Source organism: Corvus brachyrhynchos, unplaced genomic scaffold, assembly GCF_000691975.1.
Source record: "Corvus brachyrhynchos isolate BGI_N302 unplaced genomic scaffold, ASM69197v1 scaffold381, whole genome shotgun sequence".
Classification (NCBI taxonomy): domain Eukaryota; kingdom Metazoa; phylum Chordata; class Aves; order Passeriformes; family Corvidae; genus Corvus; species Corvus brachyrhynchos.
Genome location: NW_008236219.1, coordinates 399,120 through 413,640, shown reverse-complemented (window position 1 = coordinate 413,640; position 14,521 = coordinate 399,120). Strand labels below are relative to the sequence as shown.

At 46.6% G+C, this 14,521-nt stretch overlaps 1 protein-coding gene across 1 annotated transcript in view; it reads left to right on the top strand.

Annotated features, from left to right (window-relative positions):
- The window catches only part of PDLIM4 (PDZ and LIM domain 4), a 43,425-nt gene that overhangs the window by 9,200 nt on the left and 19,704 nt on the right, over positions 1–14,521 (top strand). Inside the window, exons 2-3 of the mRNA XM_008643424.2 lie at positions 4,427–4,578; positions 12,903–12,987. Coding sequence (XP_008641646.1) covers positions 4,427–4,578; positions 12,903–12,987 — 237 coding nt within the window. The remainder of the gene's footprint in view (positions 1–4,426; positions 4,579–12,902; positions 12,988–14,521) is intronic.

Here is a 14,521-nt window from a genome sequence, read left to right as displayed (position 1 = left end):
TTAGGTGGTGGGTAGCACTGTGGGCTTTGCTTAACCGTCTCATGAAGAGCTCGACACCAGCTCACTCCAGCCCTGCCCTAGTCCCTGATGACAGGTCCACTGCACTGGACCCATTCTTCTGAGTTGCTTTGATTCACTCGCAGAAAATTTGGGGGAGTGGCCTTAAGGTGAAGCAAGAAAGACTTGGATTAGATAGGAGGAAGAAATTATTTCTGTGAGGGTGGTAAGGCATTGGGACAGGTTGCCCAGAGAAGCTGCAGCTGCTGCATCCCTGCAAGTGTTCAAGACCAGGTGGGATGGGGTTTGGAGCAACCTGGTCTAGTGGAAGGTGTCCCTGCCCCTGGCAGGGGTTTGGAGCAAGAAGATCTTTAAGGTCTTTTCCATTCCAAACTATTCTGTGATTCTGTGAAACCATCAGCTCTTCTGGATTGCATCCCAGGCTGTGCCTCAGAACCTGCTGAGCACCAGGGATGGCACAAAGGAAGAGGCTGGATGGCACTCCTGGAGCAGGAAGATGCAGAGAGAAGGTCCTCTCCCCTTTCTGTGGGATTGGCTTGTCTGTGTTGGGCAACTTCATCCCAAGTCTCCATTAGTTGGCTTTGGATTTATGTTGTTGGGAAAATACCTTTGCATGCAGGACAGCATGAACCAGGAGTGTGAGTTAACTGATGGCTGGGCGTTCACCTCAGTGCTGCTTCACTGTTTCCTGAAGTTATGTATTTGGGGGCTCAGAGCTTCCAGAGGAGGTGGGGTTCTTGTCTGATTGAAAAATAAATACCTTTAGGGGAATTGTAATAAAAATACTGGTGTTTCTTTAAGCCTGTGGTGTTTGCTGTGGTTTTGGCTCTTGGTGCTGTGCACTTAACTGCTCTGAAGGTCTGTTGAGGTTGCTGTCACGCCATGGTATGACAGAGGTCTTTGGGAGCTACATGGCCTCACAGGGAGCAAGACCCTCCTGAGCTGCTGATGGTGTGAGGGCTAAGACCACCCTATCCACCCACAGAATTCCCCACCTGAAACACCAACACTAGCGTGGGGCCCCGCTGCCCTGGGGGTTAGCAGGGTGTGAGGGACTGGGCTGACTCATTGCTGATGTGTAATTGCCCTGCCCAAGCTGTTCACTGGAGAAAAGCACACAAGCAGCCCAAAATCCTGGCAGGCACCAAGCCCAGGCAGGATGAGGCATGGCACATGCAGGGCGCAGTGGGCACTGTGGGACATAGCCTGCGTTAGGCCCTGGTGCATGAGATGGGACTTGGCTTTAGGGTACTCACTGCTGCCTGTGGTGGGCAGATCGTTCACACCACCCTGAGTTACCTATCTGTTGGTCTGGGCTTGGTCTGTGTACATTCAGCATTGATTTTTGAAATGGTTTGTTCTTGGCACAGATGGAGAACTTCAAAGCCAAATAAAATCTTACCACTGTTTTTCTTAATCCTTTCCTGTCCTCAAACCTCAGCTCCTTTGGAGGCCCCTTTCAAGAACATGGGGCTGCAGTGGCTCAGTGCAGGTTTTCTTTGCAGTGTTTTTAACTTCATGACATACCTGATTATTCTCAGACTTGTGTGTGCTTCCTTGATGTCACACACACTGGTTCTGGCTCAGGGCAGACCCGAGGGCTCTCTGGAGAGAGGTGAGTGCCTCTGCTACAAGCTCCATCCGAAAACCTCTGCACACTGCCAGGCTCTAATGTCATACAATCACAGAATGCTTGGGTGGGAAAAGATTTTTAAGACCATTGAGTCTGGCTGTTAACCTGGCCCTGCTGAGGTCACCACTAACCATGTCCAAAGCAGGTAGAACCCCTGCACGAGGATTCAGGCACAGCACTGACCCATAACCAGACTTGTCCAGCTTTCTGTGGACTGTTTGGTGTCAATGGCTTTGCACAGCTGTGGGTTAGGAGAACTTAGTCTACAGTATTTTAAATATTATTCACTGAAATACAAACTTTGTGCCTGACAGGCATTACAATAATGATTCCCAAGCTGTTAAGACACCAATGCTGTATCTCAAATGGATTCTTGGTGTGCAGCTCTGTTTCAAGCCCTCAGTCATCTCCACAGCTAACATAAAATGCTAACATGAAAATACTGCCAAAATAATTTGAAATTTGAAAAGCAGAAGCTAAAAGTAGGAAACAGCTAAGAGTCCCATTTTTGGAGAACAGCTTATTCTTCAAGAAAGCTACAACCTGGTTAAGATCAGTGCAGGGGGAAGAATGCATCAGACATCTAGACAGCACTGAATAGACAAGAACAAAATATAGCTGTCCTGGGTCAAGCTGAAGGTCTGTTAGTCTAAAAGCTAGCTGGCAGCCAGGGCTGTGGGGTGAACACTGAGGGAAGCAGATAACAGCAGGCAAGAGCATGGAGGTGCTTCCTTGGAGTTGCTGGTTGAGCTTCAGGTTCACTTTCTGATGAGTCTGGCAGCTTCTGTGGCTGTAGAAGGACCCTAATGCCCTGTGAATGGATACAGGGGTCCAAAAAACCCTAACGATGCCAGGGGAAAAATAATCCTGTCCTGCGTTGAAATGTCCTGTGTCAGAGCTAATCTAATGTGTGTGGAGCTGAAAGACATCTCCTGTTGTTTGCTCTGAGCTGAGTCATTGGGCAGCCCATGAGGGGTTGGCCTGGGCAGGTTTGTTAGAGCCAAACAGCCCAGCTGAAACTATTGAAGAGCAAATAGCAAATACTGATTTACTCTGACAATGCAACAAAAGCTGTAACTTGGGCTGCCAGTTCTACTTAACTGTCAGAAGTGGTTTGGAGTTTCTCAAACACCTTCAGGTTTGTGTTTCGGTGGTGCCTGTGGCTGTGGTCACGCAGGGAGCAGTGCAGCAGGCCCATGTTACACTGGGGGCTGTCTGTTTCTCGCCAGGGGCTGTTGTGGTAAGACTTAAATCCTTTTGAATTCCTTACAAAAGTAGAACAAATTGTCCCTGGAAATATTCAAGGCTAGGTTGGATGGGGCTTGGCGCAACCTGATCTAGTGGAAGGTGCCTTGGTGTTGGAACAAGATTATCTTTAAAGTCCCTTCGAACCCAAGCCATTGTAGGATTCTGTGAAATCAAGATGTAAGCTGGGATGTATGCATGCCTCCTTTCTAAGAAACCACCTGTTTAATGATGGCTTGTGGTGGTTGGGGGGCTTATGGACACTGGGGAACTGCCCACTTGGTCTTACTGTCTGAAAAACTGTACCTGGTCTGTCTGGTTGCTGTCATGCACTGTAAGCCATGTCCAAGGGGAGGTGGTAGGTAGCGCAGTGCTCCTGTTGTCTGGATTTCTCAAGGAGGGTGGGACAGAGACCCACCACCTAAGACAGGGAGTTATATCTGTGTAAATCAAGAGTAAACAGAATCAAACCACCAGCTTGCTTTAATGCAGTGACACGTGAATAACCAAAAGTCAAGCTCGCCATGACTTCTCAGTTGATAAAATGTGTTTGGTTAGCAGATGCTCTGAAGAGGAAATTAGAGGGCAAACACATAGCTATTAAGAGTTTAACCAGACATGTTTACCTTTTCTGACTATACCTTGCATCATTTTATATTATTGTAAAAATTAAAACCACATTTGGGATGATGGAAGGATAAATGAAATGAAATTTCTCTAGAACCTCTTTTATGGGCTCCAGGATTGATCTTGTGGCTGACCACAAACAGTACCTGGACCTGTCATTAGTTCCTCAGGAAAAAAGTTAGAAGTTTTATAAGGTTCTGGCACTCCTACAAAACCAGAAGGAAAGAATTGTGGAGGCTTAAAGAGCCATGTGATATTTATAGAATAGAATCATGGAATCATTTAGGATGGAAAGGATCTTAAAGATCCTCGAGTCCAGCTGTTACCCCACCATTGCCAAGGCATGTTCCCAAGTGCCACATCTGCTAAATCCCTCTGGGGTTGGGATTGGTGACCATGCAGGACTAGAAAGAGACACGTCATTTGGATGACAGTCCAGGAAAAGTGGTGTCAAACATGACCTCTCCCCAGGCAGCAGTCAGGGGATGGCACTTCTCCATGGGTGGTTAATCGAAGGGGAGGGTTTCATGTGCTTCTTGGGGATTGACTCTTGCAGCGTCATGAAAGGTCTGCAAGCCAAAGGAGTGTGAAGCATCTCTCTGGAAAGAGCGTATTGCATTTACTTCAAGCACGAGACAAATGTGAGGAGGGGACCTCGTCACACAGTAGCTGGAGTTGACTGAAATCCCTTATTTCAGAGAATGTTGTTGCAGGGGATGGCCCTTGGAGAACTGGGGCGTACCTGAGAGCTCTGACATCCAACCTCAGGTAGATGCCATTGGTGTAGATAAAACATATTCTCCAGAAATAACTATTCCCTTTACCTGCATCTTATTCCAAGAAACTGGACTTCTTTTAAAAAAACCCTAGCATTCTTTTAAGTAACCCTTTTATTTTTCCCAGATTAACCCTGGAAGTAAAGCAGCCATGGCAGACCTATGCCCAGGAGACACTATTTTGGCAATCAATGGAGAGAACACGGACAACATGACACATCTAGAAGCACAAAACAAGATCAAAGCGTGTGTGGACCAGCTGCTGCTCTCTGTGAACAGGTTGGTTCTCTCTGATGTCCTCCTGCGTCAGTTTTGCTCAGAAGGCTTTTGGCTGGCCCTGGAGCAGATGTGCTCTCAGGCTGGGTTCTTGGAGCATCCCCATGGTCTGGATAATTGTCATGTGTTTTCAAAAACAGTAAAACAAAATTATTTTTAATGGATTACTGATAGAAAAAGTGGCTTGTCCAGGCTGTGGCCTGAGTTGAATCTTTGAGGTTGTGTCAACTGAAGCAAGAGTAGCATGGGAATCATAATCTCCTTTGGACAAACCCTTTCACTTCATTAACATCCACCCATCATTTTAAGCATCTGTTCAATGAATACACTTTTGAAGGTCCTGCCAAATGAACTTTTTAGGGTATTTCAAAGCAAAATGAAAGCGTGAGTTTGGTATTTGGGGTTGGGGGTCTTCTGGTTGTTCTGGTTTTTTTTAAGTTGGAGCAAGGTTTTTTTGTGTGTGTTGTGTTTTTTTGTTTGTTTGTGGGGTTTTTTGTTTAGTTGGTTTGGTTTTCTTGGGGGTTTTTTGATTTCTGTTGGAATTAATTCTGTAGCAAAATCACAAATTACCCAGGCAAAATGAGTGCTCCTTATAAGGTTCACAAATGGCTAATATTATCTGTAATAAATTTAAATAAGTGGATATAGTTTTCCACTTCAGATTAAGGAGTCATTTCCTGCTATAAAGAGCTATCATTTACTGTTTATACTTTTCTTGGAAAACCATGTAGTTCTGACTGGATGCCTGGGCAGCAGGGAAGGAGTGCTGCCATAAATGGAGCAAACCCTCTGTGATTCCTCATGGTTCCTCAGACAGGCATCTCTGAGCTGCCTGTCTAAAGCAAAGTCCTCTGAGCTCAGCCCATGGTGTTCAGATGATGTGGCTTCAGTATTACAACAGAAAGAAAATAAGGAAAGCAAGCAAAACCCCTTCACACAGGTGGAATTTCCCATAGCCAAGGAAGGTGGTTGTTTTGCTTTCCATCTGGAGCAGTTTTAGGGAGACTAGGTGATTTTCTACCTGCAAGAGGACCTGGGCCCAGGGCAGGACCAGGGCTCCTTTCCCGACTGTCTGCAGGCTGCTGGAGCTCTCCTTGGAAGAGGTGGAAATCCATATGTAGTGACAGGAGGTTTTGATGAGCCACCAGCTGCTGGGGTGGTCTGGCAGCAGAACAGCTTCATTGGGAGTTAGAACCAAGTTTTGCTGAAAACAGTTTTCACCTGCAGCGTGGCAATGTTTTATTCTTATGGATGAGGGTTTCTGCTGTGTGAATTGACAGACTGCATTCCCACCTTTCCACTTCATTTTAGCCACTGGTATCAACTGGTGGGATTTTTTTTTTTGGCTCAGATTGGACCCTTGAATATCTCTGTGAAAGTGCATCTCCTTTCCTAAGTGGTGATTCCTGCACAGGGCAGGGATTGTGGTCACAATGGTCTCACAACAGTGTTGGTATGTGCCTTGCTGGGTTTAGGGATGATGTCTTCTTGGTTTTCCTGAGACACAGAAATGTTCATTCATGACCTCTAGATGATCTGGAAGATGCTGTGTGGAGGGGCTGTGGCTTCAGGTTGTTTTTACCCAACTGTACCTACCAAGGTGTGGATATTTTTAACAGTGAGACCTTGTGTTACATTCAGAGAAGGTGAATTCTCTGATAGAGATGTGGCTGGTGGTGGCCCACAGCCTTGCAGTGAGTGGGCTTTGCTAAACAAGAGGATTGCAATGGTTTTGTCAGGCCTTAAAGTCTTCATAAATGCAGATTTTAAAGACTTTTTTATCTTACAGTCAGGCAAAAATAAATTCTCAGGGCTCTACAAGGCAGGAACAGATGGTGAGGGGAGGAGCTGTTCAGCATGGGGTGGCTCTTCTTGGATCAGTTTGGTGGCTTCTCCAAGGGCAGAACTCACCTTGGCTGTGCCCAGAGATGTCCATGAAAGTGGCACTTCTCTTGACAGAAAAACTGAGTAGTTTGTTTTTTTATGCAGTGAGGACAGCAGCTCCAGTGATGCGCTATTAGGTCTATTTTTAGTTTGGACCAAAGTGAGTGCACAGTGACTTGGTTCTTGGATCTCTCTCTTGTCTCCCAAGTGACCTCTTGGATCCTGTTGCCTAATTGTTAGTCATTGCTGGAAGCACATCTGGCGTTCTCTCCTAGGTGTGAGTGGATGCCTGCTCCAGGATCTGCCTTCTGGAATGTGGGGTTACCTGGTCCTGCTCAGGGAGCCATGTCCTCTGGCAGTGATGAGGGATTTTGTTGGTTTGTGTGCATGTCCAGCCACTGCTGTTTGTCACAGCTATGGACCAACACCCTGGACCCTGCTCTGAGGCTGAGCTCCAAGAAAGCCCTGCCTGTGGGGGTGTGGATTAGTATCTTTTCCCTTGGGGAGAGGATGGTCTTCAAGCAGCATCTTTTCTGTACACTGCCTTTAACAAAATACAGTTTGCAAGTCAACACAAGGAGATTTATTTTTAAATGTGTTTGTCTGAAATACATTTGAAATAACATGCCTGTTTGTTGTATGTCTTTAGTGGAGATACATGAAATTTGGTGTTAACTCTGTTTTGTCAAAGCAAGGTTCCTCCATCTGGGCATGCGTGGGGATGAAGGAGAGGGCAGGGAGGTGCACAGTGCTGGTGCTGTCTGGACTGCTCCATTCTGTGCCCTTTCTCCATCAACCGTTGACATTATATGTTACTGAGATAGAGAACAAGATGGGTTTTGTTTTCAGACTCTGGTCAGTAAGTGCCCTTAGACTAGGAAGTTCAGTAGGAAAGTCAGAATGTGGGAAAAACAAGAAGGGGGAGTTACTGAGTGGCCTGACCAAGACCAAGTATCATGCATCAAATAAAGGTAGCCATAAAATTGGGTTGGAGCTGTGTTTTGATGAAATCACTACTTGAAAGCAGAGGGTTGAGGACCTTGGGTGTGGGACGGTAGACCTTGTGGCATCGCTGTTCCTGCTGCAACAGGGCAGCTCTGTCTAGACAACCCATCTGTCCCAGAGGGCCAGGGCGAGTCCCACAGCTTTTTCTGAACTTTTTGTTGTCTGCCAGCTGGGAGGGTGAAGGCTTGTGCTGCAGCTTTCCTGGAGAAACTGGCCCTATGCTGGCATTGGGAAAACTGCTGGCAAGGGGGGGATGTCACAGCTTTTCAAGCATGTTGGGCTCTGTGGCTCTCCTGTGCCACTGGAGCCAACAGTCAGTGTCACTATCTGTGAAGCTGCTGCTCTCAGGCTGGACTAGCAGATACTTCCTTTTTTTTAAATCTCTTTGTCCTTTATCAAGGACAAATCTCTTGAGGGGGTTTTCCCTCCTTCTTCACACCCTCCATTTTCTAAATCCTTTCTTGGCCAGACCCCGACCTCCCTGAAGTTAATGGGTGTTTTGTCCCTGGCTTTTCTGGGTCTTGCTTTGCCCCAACATGTGCAAGGCTGTCTTTGGGCAGTGAGGCTGTGAAAGGCAAAGCAGCACAGTGGCCTTACTGTTCTGAAACAAAGTGGTTGAAAGTCCTCATTGATGCCTATATGGGCACTGATGTGAGGTGTGAGGAATTACTTGGGCATCCCTGGAACAAGGGCTGGATGTTCAGGCTGTGGTTAATGGCTCCAAAATGGGAGGCCAGGAGTTCACATGGGCTTACTGAGGCTGTGGGGGAGGCAGCGATGGCACTGATTAAGATTTAGTGGGATGGTTCAGACTGCCCTGATGATAAATTAGGCAGCTGTTCCATCATCATCTTCCCAGCTGTTGAATCTCAAGCCAAGGTAGCATGGGATGTACTTTGCCTGCCTTAGTGCAGGAAGGGTCAGGCCAGTTATGTGGCAGCTGGTTGGAGAAGATCGGGGGTCTGGAGCAGCCCCATGAACTGCTACTCACAAACACCTGGCAAAATTTGTTCTTTTCACTCACTGTGAAGTTGCTTCCAAGTTACACAACAAATTCCTTAAGAGGCAAGAAGTGTGTTAGTGTGTTGTGCCAGGGGAGGTTTTGATTGGCTGTTAAGGAAAATTTCTTCGCTGAAAGGGTTGTCAAGTCCTGAAACAGGCTGCCTAGGGAACTCGTATCCCTGGAGGGATTTAAAAGACATGTAGATGTGGCACCTGGGGACATGGTTTAGTGGTGGGCTTGGCAATGCTGGGGTGACAGTGGGGCTGGATGGTCTAAGAGGGCTTTTTCAACCTTCACAATTTTATGATTTCCAGTCCAATCCAATTCCAGCCCTTTCTTTTGGTGATAGCACTAGGGCTGTTGTGCACAGGGTCAGGTTGATGCTGGAAGACTGGAAGCATCTGCCTGGCCCCAGGTGCAGCTAAGAACCCCAGGGTGGTTGAGTTGAATTTATTTCCTGACTGTGGTGTCAAAGAATTAATCCTCAAAGGTTTGGCTTTGATTCCTTCTATCTAAAATAAATCGTGGAAGCAGTTTCTTCCCCCTTTGTTTGGTGTGTATGCCAATGCTGAGTCTGCTTGGAGAATTGACTATGAAGATTCTCTATCTATTCCTGCTCTTTGTACAGAGATGGACTTTCTCTAAAAGTTTCTGTGTGAGAAAGCCCAGCAATGAATCTGCTGGACGTGTAACCCTAACAGTCCCTGGAACATCATGTAGTTGATGTTCCTTCCGTCTCCCTCAGCTCCTGGGGATTTTGTTGGGGTCTGTTAGCTGTGAGCAGCACAGGCAAGCTGCTGGAAGATGGGAAGGATGACAATGTATGTTCTCAAGTTTCCAGTAAAAGTACAACTGAAAAAATGAATCACAGCTTCCCCTCTGGAGCTCCTTGAAGACTAATAGAGAGGAAAACCGGCAGCTTTCCAGAGCAATACACAGTGGTTTCAGCTGAGAGGAATGAAGGAGGAGAAATCCTGCAACTTCTTCACACAGTCTGGACGAGCTGGGTCCTTCGGGGTGCTCAGCAGAGCTCAGCTCCTGTGCTGCTCACCTGCCTTGCAGAGGGTGGATCCAACGCCTTAGGGTTATCGTGGTGAGGTTCACGATCCTGGGAAGTTTGAAGCATCGGTTGTAGCTGCTTCTAGACTGAATTAAGCTTCTAGAAGGCTAATGGTCATATCAGTGATAACAATCACTTGTGAGCATCATGATGCGCCATGGTGGGAGATGAAGAGCAGATGAAGGCAGGACCGTGGAGTCACCCCCCAAAGAAAGCAGGCGAAATATAGCAACATGATTATTCTGGTGGTTTGCGGCTGCATGGTCACAGATGGCAGTGACCTGGATCCAGACTGGCACTTCCCAAGTGATAAATGTTAGTTTTTAAGGGGATGGAGAAATCAGAAATTTGGTAAGACACAGGAATTCTTGCAACTTAAAAGCAGCTCTACAAATGTTGAGAGTGAGACTTGCAGATCACTACCAGGTGAAAAAACATTCTGGTAAAATATGTGAGCATATGCAAGTAATCTTTTGAGAATGACTCTTAAACTTTCAGAAAACAAATGGTGGGATAAAAGGTGTCTGCAGCTTTGTTTTTTTAGTGATGTTCTGTTAATGGGTCCATTTCCCACGAAGCCCTGTGTGGAAGGCCTTGCACTAACCTAGGAGAAGGTATTTTTCTTGGGATTGTCCTAGCTGCCATTAAGAGAGCAAAGTGGTGTAAGTGCAGGGTAGTGATTTTCACATAGCTGCCTTTAATCCCCTATAACACATCGGAGAACACTTTTCTTGTCCCTGAGCTGTAAATTAAGCAACTCGGAACATTTGAGTGATGCCTGATCTGTTGCCTATGACGTATGAAAAGTGTGTTGGGGTTTTGCTGTTGCCTAAAAACAAAGCTCTGACTATTGGTAGGGTGACCCTGCTGCTGGGGGTCTCGGGGTGACTCTGCTGACCCCCAGGTCCCCACTGCTCTGGGGCTTGTTCTGGGAGGTGCAGGGCACCCGTGTGCTGCTGGTCCTGCTGGGGCTGTGGGCATGGGGTGTTCCTGCAGCCAGGGCTGGAGCATGAGCTCCAAGCATCAGCCCCTCCTGCAGTAGCTGCCTGTAGCATTGTTCTCTCAGGCAGAGTCATCTCTTAATTATTTTGGATTATTTCAGATTACATGGTATTTTGCTGTTCCCAGGGAAAAGAGGAAGTCTCCCTGTGTAAACATAAATGCTCATCCAACTTACAACTTGACTTTCTTTTTGGTGAGGCTGGTGTTTCTCCCATTCACCTTTGCTTTGCCTTTCAAAGTGCCAAGTGGAGCCCACATTGTGCTGTATCAGCTTGTTTGAGTATAGTTCAAGTGAAAGCTGGGTCTAATGTGAGCCTGGTTTTGTTCAGGCTGTCACTGGAAGCTCTCAGAATTGGTCTCCATTATACCAAGGACTTCTGGTCACTCTGCAGAACTGATGGTGAAGCCTTGAGTTCAGTCATTAAAGCATTAACTGTGAATGGGCTTCTCCATGCAAACTGAAGTCTGTCCATGTCTGTCATTAAGTGTAAATATACCCATAATGACTTTTAGAATGCACAAGTTTATCTGCTTTCTGGTACAGACAGTGTGATCTCTGTCAGGGGTATGGAGAACCAGGAAGTGCGGGCAGTACTGGTGACCGAATGCCCTACCTTCACACAGAATGAACTTACTGCTATCGCTCTTATCTTCTGCAATCAGAATCACTTTCTGAAGCTCTGTTCTTATTTACTGGCAGGTTGAAGTCTTTTGGGATGCTTTAAGCTGTGTTTGGCATGTGGGTTCCAGAGCTGAGTGGGGGGAAAGTTATCATGGACCCTTCTCGGGGCACCGCGAGCTCTCATCAGGCTGGCTCAGGAAAGCATGGAAATAATAATGGTGATCCCTGCCAATGTAATTAGGCATTTCCATTGTTCTGGGCCTCCAGATCTGATTTTCAGTGTGGAAGCAATATACACAGCAGTGGATCCTGGCAAAAAGCAAGTCGGGGTTGCTGGGAATGCTGATGTTCCTGGGAGGGACTGTTTCCTTTGTCCCATTTGGAAAGACCAATTTATAGTGAATTGTCCCAGCCTAAAATCAAATAACTACAGTAAAGATAAATTATCAGAACAAGATATCTAGCTATGAGAGAGAGAGTAATCATTCCCTGTTGAAAAGGCTATAATGGCAGTACTGAAAAAAAAAAAAAGCTGAAATCCTCAGGGGTTGGATCCTAGATTTGGAAAGGCAGCTTTGTCTGCTGACTTGTGTAGTTGTGAAAAAGGTAAAAATCACATCAAGAATTCCTGGGTTAAAATCATGCTCCTTATTTTTCAAACTTAGACTCTGCAGATAATTAAAGTGAAAGTGAATGTGGTATGTGGCAGGGGTGAGAGTCCACAGTGGATGCTTGGATGTATCTGTGCCCATGGAGCAAGACCTATTTTTGTGAAGTGGTGCATATACAGACTGCGATGATAAACAAAATATTTCGCATGTTGAAAGCTGTATCTTGAACTTAATGGAATTTCCATCTTCCAACTTAACCTTCTTGCATCCTGAAAAGCCTGTATGTGAACCTGCTGGACCTTGCCTGGGCCCCTGCAGCTCCCTCATACCCTGAGTGTTGGAGATCTATGCTGGAGATCATGTCTCAGCCATGCCCCCAGATGCCTTTGTGGGGAAAAAATTGGTCAGGCACATGGAAAATCTTTGGACAGTGACAGTACTGTGCTCTGCCTTGGCAGGACTGAAGATGCATTTCAGAATGGAAACTGTATTTTTAGGGCTTTTTCTGTCTGGCAACTATTGAAAGGGTCAAGATGATTCATACAGGGTGGTGTAAGCCTTGTCCCTTTTTATAGAATTCCTGATGTGGTCTAGTACACAGGCCTGCCAGGGATTGCATGTATGTATGTATACATATATCTATACACACATGTAATCAGAATACTTTCTGGATTTGGGGGCAGAATAAAGGGACAAAGCCAGGAATATGAAAAACAGGAGCTACCAAGAGCCTGTCTTCTGATTTCTTGAACCAAAATAAGTTTGTCTCTTAAACCCCAAACTGAGACAGAGCCAGTAGTTCAAGGATGATTTTGAGCTTCATGGTTTTAATAGCGTGAAACTGTCATCTTCTCTATTTACCATTGTACTGTTTCTGAGGATAATTTTGGACAAATGCATATATAATATAGGCCTGCCAGGGAATTAATATGTGCTATATATGCGTTTGGCTTTTTTTTTCTTTTGTGGTTTGTTTGTTTGGGTTTTTATTTAATTTGTTTTATTGCTTTTTTGTTTTGTTTAAGGAGCGTGTTTCTTTCTTTGGGATTTTTGTGGATTTTGTTTGTTTGGAGTGGAGTGCTTTAGTTAGGGCTTTTTTAAAAGCCATTTAAGTAGAGTTTACTTAATTTCCCACTGCAGAGCCGAAGGGAAGACGTGGTCACCCCCTGTCCTGGAAGATGGCAAGGTTCAAGCGTACCGGATCAACATCGAGCCAGACCCTCAGGTATGGCAGCTGCAGCCCTGCACACCTGCTGCTCTCCCAACTTGATTTTGAGGAGAGGACATCCATGTCTGGAGTCTGGAAAGCCCTGTGCTCTGCCTACGGTCCTTCCAGAAGTGAAGGACTTTCCATGTGTGGCTTTAAAGTTCCATGCAGGTCTATCTGTGCTTTGCTGGATCAGGTTGCCAAGGACACAAGGAGGCTGGGCAGCACTGACCCTCCTGAAGCCGTGACCAAGCTCAGAGTCAGTGTTATTTTGGATGGAGCTGTTGGGAGTCCTCTGACTGCCTGGTGCCTGCCTGTCCCGGGATACAGCATGCGCAGAGTCTGTCTGCATCTACCTCAGCTGATGTGCCTCTTGGCTGCTTCCAAAATCTGTTGCACCCTCTCAATCCCATGACAGTGATTCACCTCCCATGATGGTGGATTTCTTTTTTTCTTTTTTTTTTTTTTTTTTTTGGTAATGTTCTCATCTTTTGCCTTGGTTTTTTTTCCTCTCTCACTCCTTCTCTCTGCTTTGCAGCTTCTCTCTTCCCTCTGTCCTCAGCTCTGTTCCCTGGAACCTTCTGCCTATATCCTGCCCTGCCTTACTACCCCGTCTCCTGCAGCAGCCAGGCGGTGAATGGAGCTGAGCAGGTCTCCCCAGCTTTCCTACCCATCTCTTGACTTATGGCTTGTTAGCAAGGTCAAAGGTGACTCTCACTCTCCTTTGGCTTCTTGATGGAAAGAGGCATGGGGTTTCTTTTCTTCTTCTCTGCTTATGAGGTACTGGATTGTCAATTTTTGCATGAGCTGGTCCACATTGTAGAGATATCTGGGGAACAAGGAGGAGACCAGGGGGATAGATAGGCAGAGGGCAGCTCCTGCTGTCTGGCTGCCCCTTGAATGTGTGCTGAGCTGATGCACATGCTGCCAACTTTCCCAGGGCACCCGAGGTCAGGGATGGCAGGGCTGGAGCCTGCTGAGGCTTCTCACTGCTGTAGGTTGACCACCCCACCCAGGGCAGTTGCAGAGGCCCTGGGGCTGCCTGCAGCTCTCAGAACACCAAAGTATGTCAGTTCAGGCGGACACAGTCCCCTGTGCCTGCCCCAGAAGCACTTGAGCGCTCTTTGGCTGACTCTGAATGTTCAAATATTGCTCAGATGGTCTCCTTCTCCACAGAGGTGGTTTATGTCGTATGCTATTCCATGCTTTTTCTCGAACCCTTACAAAATGCCTGTGTGCAGGATCTGCTGGTTTAGCTCAACTGCTCCTTTCCAGAGAGGCTTGTGTCCTGATGAGGGTCCCAGGGTGCCCCCTCAGCCCTCATTTGGCTCAGTCCAGAAAGAATGCAAGAGCTGCAGGGGTGGAAGAGAGGGGATGGCGCTACAAGGAATGGTGTTTCCTTCAGTGAGGAATGGGGAGAAAGCACTAGCAGCAGAGAGCCCACCGAGTGATCAGGATGGGGCGAGATCCTCCAATGAGAAATTGACCAAAGCGTGAGGCCATTGAGTCTGTTGGCTGTTCCAGCATTGTGGAATTTGCAGATATTCTGCAT